The sequence below is a fragment of the Numenius arquata genome, unplaced genomic scaffold (genome assembly GCF_964106895.1).
Source record: "Numenius arquata unplaced genomic scaffold, bNumArq3.hap1.1 HAP1_SCAFFOLD_1743, whole genome shotgun sequence".
Classification (NCBI taxonomy): Eukaryota; Metazoa; Chordata; class Aves; order Charadriiformes; family Scolopacidae; genus Numenius; species Numenius arquata.
This window is the reverse complement of record NW_027415033.1, coordinates 440-11,178: the sequence shown is the minus strand read 5'-3', so window position 1 is coordinate 11,178 and position 10,739 is coordinate 440. Positions and strand designations below refer to the sequence as shown.

Below are 10,739 nucleotides of genomic sequence, written 5' to 3'. Positions count from 1 at the left end.
GCGAGCCAGCTCCAGCCAGCCTTGGGGGGGGGGGGGGGGGGGAACGCTTTGTCACCGGGAACAAAGCGCTGGTGGCCACTGGTCACTGGCCGCAGGCCACCGTCGGGCCCTGGTGGCCCCAGAGCCCAGGGACACCCCCCCACCCCCCTCCCCAATTTCACACACCCCCCCCCCCGCAACGGTGCAAAAACTCATCTGTGGGGTGACCTGGTCACCGACCCCCAAGAAATTGGGCGGGCGAGATGGGGGGGGGGGGGACACGGACATGGGTTGTGCCCAAAGTGGGGGTCCCATCAGAGCTTGGGGGGGGGGGGGATGATGTCCCATTAGACCACACCGCCCCCCCCCCCCCCCCCCCCCCAGCTCCAGGGGGGCAATGACCCCCCCTGAGAAGGTGGCCCTCGGGTCACGGATGGTCCCCAGGTCCTGGGGATCGGGGGGGTCCCTGTCCCCTCCGGGGGGGTTCCCCATCCCCATCCCCTCAAGGATGGAGGGACGTTGGGGGGGGTCCCTGTCCCCTCTGGGGGGGGGTCCCCATCCCCAGCTACTCAAGGATGGGACTGGGGGTCCTTGTCCTCTCTGGGGGGGGGGGGGGGTGTGTCCCTGTCCCCAGCCCCTCAAGGATGGAGGGACGAGGGGGGGGGGTGTCCCTGTCCCCAGCTCTTAAGGATGGATGGGGGGGGATGTCCCTCTCCCCCTCTCCCCCTCCGTGCCCAGCCCTCCCCGCTGCCATTGCCACCCATTTCGGGGGCAGTGGGGGGGGGGGGGGGTGTGTGTCATCCTGTGCCTGCCCCCCCCCACCCCATCGGGCAATGCTGGGGACAAGTGGGTGCCCCTCTGCCAGCACCCACCTTCCTCCACCCACCGAAACGAGGAGGAATCACCCAAATCCCGCATCCCGGGAGCCACGGGGGGGATACGGGGGGGGGTGGGGGGGGGACATTGGGAGGTGAGGGGTCTCCCCGGGACAGGACACCCCCAGCTCGCTCCCCACCCCCCCACCCCCCCCCATCCCGCTCCCTCCCCATATCCCCCTCCCTCTCCTCTCCCCCTTCATCCCCCTCCTCCTCCTCCTCCCCCCTCTACCCCGTTCTGCCCCTGGCTCTGGGTAGCAATAGCGGCAGCTCCTTGCGTGGCAGATTGCGGCCTAATTAGTTTAGAGGGAAAACTTAATTGAATTAACTTTTTCACAACTCCAGCAGCCTGACAGTCGGGGCTCTGGCTCAGCCGCCAGCCTCCAGCTCCGTGATCTAATTAACTTGTTTAGCAACCTGCCCGCTCGGCCGGCGCAGCTGGGGTGGGGGGGGAGGGAAATTGGGGGGGGGGGGGGGGGGTGTGAGGGTTGGGGGGGGGCACCCACCAGCCCCCTACCCGCACCCACGGGGGTCCCCAGGGTCCCAGAGGAGGGATAGGACCCGGATCTTGCCCACCCAGGGGGATCCGGCCAGTGGGTCTCTTCCCGGTGAGGGGAGCCTGGGTGGGAGTGGGGGTGTCAATAGGACGTGGGGGGGGGATGTCTGGGGGGGGGGATACCCACCAGCCCCTACCCGCACCCACGGGGGTCCCCAGGGTCCCAGAGGAGGGATAGGACCCGGATCTTGCCCACCCGGGGGGAAAGGGGTGGTGGGGGGGGAATCCAACCAGTGGGGGCTCTTCCCAGTGAGGGGAGCCTGGGTGGGAGTGGGGGCACCTGTGGGATGTGGGGGGGGACGTGGGGCAAGATAGGAGAAGGAGATGGGGCAGGAGATGGGGCAGGATGCAGAGCAGGAGAAGGGCAGGATGTGGGGTAGGGCATGGGGCAGAATGGACACAGGGCAGGAGATGGGGCAGGATGTGGGGCAGAAGATGGGGCAGGACACAGGACAGGACATGAAACGGGGCATGGGGCAGGGGGCAGGGTGGGATGTGGGGCAGGGAATGGGGCAGGACGCAGAGCGGGAAATGGGGCAGCCTGTGGGGCAGAACAGAGGGCAGGAGATGGAGCCAGGTGTGGGGCAGATGAGGCAGGAGATGGGGCAAGACAGAGGGTGGGATTTGGGGCAGGAGATGGGGCAGGATGTGGAGTGGGATGTGGGGCAGGACATGGGACAGGAGATGGGGCAGGACGTGGAGTGGGATGTGGGGCAGGAGATGGGGCAGGAGATGGAGTGGGATGTGGGGCAGGACATGGAGCAGGATGTGGAGCAGGAGATGGGGCAGGACATGGGGCAGGAGGTAGGGTAGGAGATGGGGCGGGACATGGAGTGGGATGTGGGGCAGGAGATGGGGCAGGATGTGGGGCAGGAGATGGGGCAGGACGTGGAGTGGGATGTGGGGCAGGACATGGAGCAGGAGACGGGGCAGGACGTGGGGCAGGAGATGGGGCAGGACGTGGAGTGGGATGTGGGGCAGGAGATGGGGCAGGACGTGGGGCAGGAGGTGGGGCAGGAGATGGGGCAAGATGTGGGGCAGGACGTGGGGCAGGAGATGGGGCAGGACGGTCCCACAGGCAGCGCCGATCCCGCAGGATCTGGCCATTCCTCACCCCCACCCCCCAGGGGGTCACAAAGCCGGGAGTGGCCGGAATTAGACTTTTAAATCCCCTTTAGTGAAAGTGTTTGTCTTGAAAATGGCCCCAAATCTGCCCAAATCCGCCCCAAATCCCCACGCGCCCCCCCATGAGGCGCTTTGAAATTCAGGCGGGATGCAAACTGGGGGGGAAGGGCAAAGCCCCCCCCGCCCTGGGGAGACGGAGAGGGATGGGATGGAGATGGGGATGGAGATGGAGATGGAGATGGGGATTGGGATGGGGATGGGATGGGATGGGATGGGATGGGATGGGATGGGATGGGATGGAGATTGGGATGGGGATGGGATGGGGATGGGGATGGGGATGGAGATGGGGATGGGATGGAGATGGAGATGGGGTGGAGATGGAGATGGGATGGAGATGGGATGGGATGGAGATGGGATGGGGATGGGATGGGGTGGAGATGGAGATGGGATGGAGATGGGGATGGGGATGGGATGGGGTGGAGATGGAGATGGGGATGGGATGGGATGGAGATGGGGATGGGGATGGGGATGGGGATGGGATGTGATGGGCACGTGTGTGGGATGGGATTAGGGATGTGTATGGGATGGAGATGGAGATGGAGATGGAGATGGGATGGGTTGGGATAGGGATGAGGATGGGGATGGGGATGTGATGGGCACGTGTGTGGGATGGGATGGGATTAGGGATGTGTATGGGGATGGGATGGGGATGAGATGGGACGGAGATAGAGATGGGGATGGGATGTGTATGGGGATGGGATGGGATGGGATGGGATGGGACGGAGATGGGATGGGATGGGATGGAATGGGATGGGATGGGATGGGATGGGTGGAAGCTGGGGACAGGGAGGGTCTGAGGGATGGGGACACGGGGCAGAGGGGAACGGGGCTGGGGGCGCCACCGGGCTGGTATCGGGGTTGGGGGGGGGGGGGGTGTGTGTGTGGGGGGGTGAATCTCTGCTGCTGGTGGCAGCGGTGGGGACCCTTCCGAGGGCGGGGCCACCGGGGGGAGACCTCCGGTCCCGGGGCCTCTCCCACCTCCCGCCCCGACGTGCGGGGCTGCGGGGGCCGGGCCGGGCTCGGCGTTGGGGGGGGGGGTGTGAGGGGGTGTGGGTGCGGGCTCCCACCAAGGGTTAAGGGCTGGGGGGCGGTGGGGCGGGGGTAAGGGGTGGGGGGGGGGGGGGTCGGGGCGGGGGGGGGGGGGGGGGTTGGCGGCTCCGCCCGCTCCTGCTGCGCCCGCCGGCCCCGGGAGATATTGTCATGCAAAAGCCCCCGGCGAGCGCAGCCTTTGTCCGCCGCTCCCCCCGCCGGTATATTACGGGGCGCGGCGGCCCGGGGCGGGTTGGGGCGGCGGATGGCGGGGGCGGGCCGGGGGCCGGCGGGCAAACGACGACGACGACGACGACGGCGACGACGGTTGTATCGGTAACGGGCGGGCTGGTAACCGGGACCACCGTTTCGCGTTCGCCATGGACTACTCCTACCTCAACTCCTACGACTCCTGCGTGGCCGCCATGGAGGCGTCCGCCTACGAGTTCAGCCCCTGCAGCCAGGCCGGTTCCTTCCAGTACAGCCCCATGCGGGGGGGGTTCGGTACCGGGCCCGCTTGCCCCCCCCTCGCCTCCGCCAACTGCGCCCTGGGCGCCCTGCGCGACCACCAGCCCTCGCCCTATTCGGCAGGTAACGGACCGGTTACCCCCCCACCACCACCACCACCCCCCCCCCCGCACCCCCGCAACACCCCCCCCACACCCCCCGCCTCCCCCCCCTCACACCACCACCCCCCTCCACACACCGTACCCCCGCCACCACCGGTGCCCGGTACCGTCGGTTCCCGGTGCTGTCGCTTCCCGGGACCGTCGGTGCTCGATGCCGTCGGTTCCCGCTCACGTCGGTGCCCGGCCCCGTCGCCTCCCCGTGCCGCCGGTACCCGGTGCCGTCAGTGTTCGATGCCGCCGGTGCCCGGTACCGTCGATTCCCGGTGACGTCGTTGCCCGGCACCGTCAATTTTCGATGCCGTCGTTGCCCGGTACCGTCGGTACTCGGTACAGTCGGTTCCCGGTGCCGTCGGTTCCCGGTACCGTCGGTTTTCGATGCCGTCCGTTCCCGGTATCGTCGGTACTCGGTACAGTCGGTTCCCGGTGCCGTCGGTGCCCGGTGCCGTCGGTTTTCGATGCCATCGTTGCCCGGTACCGTCGGTACTCGGTACAGTCGGTGCACGCTGCCACCGGCGTCCGGTACAGTCGGTTCCCGGTGCCGCCGGTGCCCGGTACCGTCGGTTCCCGATGCCATCGTTGCCCGGTACCATCGGTCCCCGGTGCCGCCGGTGCCCGGTACCGTCAGTTTTCGATGCCGTCCGTGCCCGGTACGATTTGTGCTCGGTACAGTCGGTGCACGCTGCCACCAGTGTCCGGTACCGTCGGTTCCCGGTGCCGCCGGTGCCCGGTACCGTCAGTTTTCGATGCCGCCGGTGCTCGGGACTGTCGGGGCTCGATGCCGTCGGTAACCGCTGCTGTCGATGCTCGGTACCGTCGATGTTCGCCACCGCCGGTGCTCGGGGCCGTCGGTTCCCAGTACCGGCGGTACCACTTGCCGTCGGTGCTCGGTGCAATCGGTTCCCGGTACCGCCGGTGCCCGCAGCCCAGGGGGACCCCCGCGGCCCCCGCAACCCCCTGCTCCCGGGCGGCTCTCGGCAGCGCGATACCGGGTCCCCCGAAGTCCCCGGGGCGGCGGCGGTCCCGGAGCAGGGCTGGGCGGGGGTCGCCGCCGCCGGGTCCCCCCTCCCCGCTCCGCTTTCGTTGCCGCCGCGGACGCGCTGCCCGCGGATGCGCCGACAACGAAGGAGCCGCCGAACGGTACCGGCCTCCCCCCCCGCCCCCGGCATCGGCGACGGCCCCGCACCGAGCTCCCCACCCCGGCCCCGCTCCCGCCGCCCGTGGCCCCGCGTCCCGCCACGGGGGGCGGCGGCGGCAACGAACGAACGGGACCGGGGGGGGCGCGGGGAGGCAGAGCCCGAGCTCCGCGGCCGCCCTTCCCGGTCCTTCCCTTCCCGGTCCCTCCCTGCCCGGTCCCTCCCTGCCCGGTTCATCCCTGCCCGGTTCATCCCTTCCCGGTCTCTCCCTGCCCGGTTCATCCGTGTCCGGTGCATCCTTGTCCGGTTCACCCCTGCCCGGTTTATCCGTGCCAGGATCATCCTTTCCCGGTTTATCCCTGCCCGGATCATGCCTGCCCGGTCCGTCCTTTTCCGATTCATTCCCTGTCCGGTTTCATCCCTGCCGGTGCCTCCCCTGCCCGGTGCCTCCCCTGCCCGGTGTGTCCTGCCCGGTCCATCCCTGACGGTGCATCTTTGCCCGGTTTATCCATGCCCGGTGCCTCCCTGCACGGTTTATCCCTCTATAATCCATCCCTCTCCGGTGCATCCCTGCCCGGTGTGTCCTGCCGGGATCATCCCTGCCTAGTCCATCCCTGCCCGATGTGTCCTACCCGGATCATCCACGCCCGGTGCACCCTTGCCCGGTTTATCCCTGCTCACTGTATCCCTCCCCGGTGCATCCCAGCCCGGTCTATCCGTGCCCGGTGCATCCCTGCCCGGTGTGTCCCTGCCGATGGCTCCCCTGCCCGGTGTGTCCTGCCCGGATCATCCCTGCCCAATCCATCCTTTTCCGGTCCATCCATGCCCGGTTTATCTGTGCCTGGATCATCCTTGCCCGGTCCATCCCTTCCCGCTGCATCCCATCCTGGTCCATCCCTGCCCGGATGATCCATCCCCCGTTCATCCCCGCCTGATCCCTCCCTGCCCGGTGTGTCCTGCTCGGTCCATCCCTTCCCGCTCCATTCTTGCCCGTTCCATCCCTGCTCCCTCCATCCTGCCCCCTCCATCCGTCCCGGTCCAACCCTTCCCAGTCATCCCTGCCTGCTGCATCCCTGCTCCCTCCACCCGGTGCTCCATCCTTGCCCGCTCCATCCTTGCTCCCTCCATCCCTTCCCACTCCATCCCTTCCCACTCCATCCCTGCTCCCTTCATCTTTCTCAGTCCATCTCTGCCCAGTCCATCCCTTCCCGCTCCATCCCTTCCTGCTCCATCCCTACCCACTCCATCCCTGCTCCCTCCATCCTTCCCACTCCATCCCTTCCCGCTCCATCCCTACCCGCTCCATCCCTTCCTGCTCCATCCCTGCTCCCTTCATTCTTCCCACTCCATCCCTTCCCGCTCCATCCCTTCCCACTCCATCCCTACCCGCTCCATCCCTTCCCGCTCCATCCCTGCTCCCTCCATCCTTCTCAGTCCATCCCTTCCCACTCATCCCTTCCCACTCATCCCTTCCCGCTCCATCCCTGCTCCCTCCATCCCTCCCCGGCGGCGAATCCCGGCGTCCCCTACCCTCCCCGTGGGTGCTGTCCAAGCTCACTCCCCCCGTCCCGTGTCTCCTTTTTTAATTATTATTATTATTAACTATTATTATTTTATTTCATTATTCTTCCCCCTCCCTCCCTCCCCAGTGCCCTACAAATTCTTCTCCGACCCCTCGGGGATCAACGAGAAGCGGAAGCAGCGGCGGATCCGCACCACCTTCACCAGCTCCCAGCTGAAGGAGCTGGAGAGGGTCTTCGCCGAGACCCACTACCCCGACATCTACACCCGCGAGGAGCTGGCCCTCAAGATCGACCTCACCGAGGCCCGCGTGCAGGTGGGCTCCCGGGAGGGGGGGGTGGGGGTGGGGGGGTTGGACAACCCCAGGATAGAGGGTTTTTTTTTTTGGGGGGGGGGGGGAGGGTGGTGGCTAATTTGGTCCCTAATTTGGGAGCCTGCCGCTCACTTCCCCGCCTTGGGAGGTGATGGAGCTCATCCTTGGGTTTCCCCGGTGCTGGCAGGTTCCCCAGGGATGGGATGGCAGCGGCGAGGGGATGGGATGTCCTGCTCTGCCGCGGGGGGGGGGGGGTGTGTGTGTGGTGTGCTTGGAAGACCCCCCCTCATCCCCCCCCAGTCCGGCTCCTGGCAGATTTTGGAGGCGGGGGGGGGGGGTGTCGGTTTGTGCCACATCACCCGGCAGCAGGGATTTATTACGGTCCCAAAAGCGTCGAGGCCGGGTGGGTTTGGGGGGAGGCCGTGGGGGACGGAGACCCCCCCCCCCCTTTTGTCGGTGCAGACCCCCCCCATGTCAGTGCAGACCCCCTGCTTTTTCGGTGCAGACCCCACTTCATCGACACCTCCATCCCCACGGGGCGCCCGGTCTTGCTGTGGGACCCCTGGGGGGGGGACGACACACATTGTTTTGGGGGGGGGGGTGTCAAGGTGGGGGCAACATCCCACAGTGGGAGGGGACCCATCCGTGGTCCCCCAGCCCGGCTGTGGGGTCTGTGGGGCTCGGGATGGCGTCCTCGCTCCGAGCACCGGGAATGCTCTGCGCATTTTGGGGGGGGGATGTCCTGGTACCCCAGGATGGGGGAGCCACGGAGCTGGGGGGGTCCTGGCCCTAAGGATTGGGGTGGGGGGAGGGACTTACAGAGCTGTGGGGGCCTTGTCCCCAAGGATGGGGGACCCACAGGGCTGGGGGAGGGGGTTCTGACCCCAAGGTTGGGGGATCTACAGGGCTGGGGGGTCCTGGTATCCAAGGATAGGGGAACCCGTGGGCCTGGGGGGGGGTGGTTCTGGGCATAAGGATGGGGGGACCCACGGGGCTGGGGGGTCCTTGTCCTCAGGGATGGGGGACCTACAGGAATGGGGGGTTCTGGCCCCAAGGGTGGGGGGACCCACAGGATTTTGGGTCCTGGTCCCAAGGATGGGGGGACCCACAGGGATGGGGAGCCCTGGTATCAAAGGATAGGGGGGGGCCCTCAGGGCTGGGGGTCCTGGCACCCCAAGATGGGGGATCCATGGGTCTGGGGGGGTCTTTGTCCTCAAGGATGGGGGGACCCACAGGATTTTGGGTCCTGACACCAAGGATGGGGGATCCATGGGGCTGGGGGAGGTCCTGACCTGAAGGACGGGGGGACGCACGGGGCTGGGGAATCCTGGTATCCCAGGATGGGGGGGCCCACGAGACTGGGGGGGTCCTTGTCCTCAAGGATGGGGGACCCACAGGGCTGGGGAGGGGGGGGTGGGTGTCTCACCTTTGGGGTCACCTCCCTCCCAAGTGGGGACATGAACAGTGCCACATGTCAGCACGCTGCGTGCCGGGGAGCCGGGGGTGGGGGGCACAGGCTGCCTGGGGGGGGTGGGGGGGTGGGGGGTGTTCTGTCCCCCCGAGGTGCAGGCGGGGGGTGCAGCGTTGTCCCCGGCAGTGCCCCCTCCCTGTCTGCCCCACTGTCCCTGCAGACCCCCCCCACCGCATCCCACCCCCCCGCCATGGCAGGTGCCGCAGCCCCGTAGCGGTGCCAGCGCCCGATGACGCCGCAAAAACGAGCTGCTTTTAGATATATTGACCCCCCCCCACCCTCCCTACCCCCCCCCCCCCAGTGCAGTGGGAAACATTTCACCCGTGGATCTGGGGGTGCCGCAAGGGGCACCCCGGGGGGAGCACCATAGCAAAGGTGGGGGGGGGGCTGCAACACTCTGCACCCCACGGGTTCCCCCAAACCCCCCCAGGGACGATGGTCAGGGGTTCTCCCATCCCCTCTATGTCCCCCCCCACCCCAGTGCAGTGGGAAACATTTCACCCGTGGATCTGGGGGTGCCGCAAGGGGCACCCCAGGGCGAGCACCATGGCACGGGGAGGGGGGGGGGCTGCAAGGCTCTCTGCACCCCACGGGTTCCTCCAAACCCCCCCCCCAGGGATGATGGCGAGGGGTCCTCCCATCCCCTCTATGTCCCCCCCCGCTTCAGTACAGTGGGAAACATTTCACCCGTGGATCTGGGGGTGCCGCAAGGGGCACCCCGGGGCGAGCACCATAGCAAAGGGGGGGGCTGCAACACTCTGCACCCCACGGGTTCCCCCAACCCCCCCCCGGGGATGATGGCGAGGGGTTCTCCCATCCCCTCTGTGTGTGTCCCCCCCCCCCTTTGCCCCCTTTCCCCTCCTCCAGGTCTGGTTCCAGAACCGCCGAGCCAAATTCCGCAAGCAAGAGCGGGCGGCCAACGCCAAGGGGGCTGGTGCCAACCCCGGGGGGGGTCCCACCGGCAAGAAGTCGGAGCCCCGCTCTTCCTCGGAGGATGACGAGTCCAAGGAGTCCAACTGCAGCCCCACGCCCGACAGCACGGCTTCCTTGCCCCCAGCCGCAGGTAGCCTCGGTAGCCCAGGGGGCAGCAGCTTAAGCCCTAGCCCCGGCGCGGGGCCACCCATGGGACCCGGTCACCCCCCCCCAACCCCTCAAGGCACCCATCTGGCCCGGGGTGAGCACCAGCAGCGGGGCCACCAACGCCGCCGACCTGCTGAAAGCCTGGCAACCCGCCGAAGCCGTGCCGGGGCCTTTCTCCGGCGTCCTCTCCTCCTTCCATCGGAAGCCCAACGCCCTCAAGACAAACCTCTTCTGATGCGCCCGCATCCGGCTGCCCCCCCACCCCCACCCCCCCCTAAACACCCACCCCCCACCACCCCATCCCCCCCAGCCTCCCCCCGGACCCCCAACAGCCGCCCCGTGCCACCCCCCCACCCCCCCCCCCCAACCCGCCGCGACGATGCTCCCACGGTGCAGCCAGCGATGATGCTCCGGCAAACGGCCACCGGTGGGGAGATGGACCGGGGACCACCCACCCAAGGCTGCTCCCTGGGGGAGGCCACGGGACCCCCACCCTCTCCTGGATCCTGCATCGATGGGACAGGCCCGAGGCAGCCCCCACCGACGCCCCCCCACCCACCCATGGGTGCTGCGGGACCACGGGGGGACCACGGGACCCCCACCCTCTCCTGGACCCTTCATCGATGCGACAGACCCCACTGATGCCCCCCACCCACCCATGGGTGCTGCGGGACCACGGGGGGGGACCCCCCACCCTCTCCTGGACCCTGCATCGATGGGACAGACCCCACTGATGCCCCCCACCCACCCATGGGTGCTGTTGGACCACAGCAGGGGGTCACAGGACCCCCACCCTCTCCTGGACCCTGCATCGATGGGACAGACCCCACTGATGCCCCCCACCCACCCATGGGTGCTGTGGAACCACGGCAGGGGACCCCCACCCTCTCCTGGACCCTGCGCTGATGGGACAGAACCCACCGACACCTCCCACCCACCCATGGGTGCTGCGGGACCACGGGGGGGCA

General features: G+C 68.0%; 1 protein-coding gene across 1 annotated transcript; it reads left to right on the top strand.

The window, feature by feature from the left end:
- The first annotated feature begins 4,004 nt into the window (after positions 1 to 4,004).
- On the top strand, positions 4,005 to 10,006 carry PHOX2A (paired like homeobox 2A). The gene is given in 4 exon segments (XM_074167435.1): positions 4,005 to 4,215; positions 7,036 to 7,223; positions 9,559 to 9,831; positions 9,833 to 10,006. Coding segments are annotated over 4 exon segments (846 nt in total).
- Positions 10,007 to 10,739: the final 733 nt, after the last annotated feature.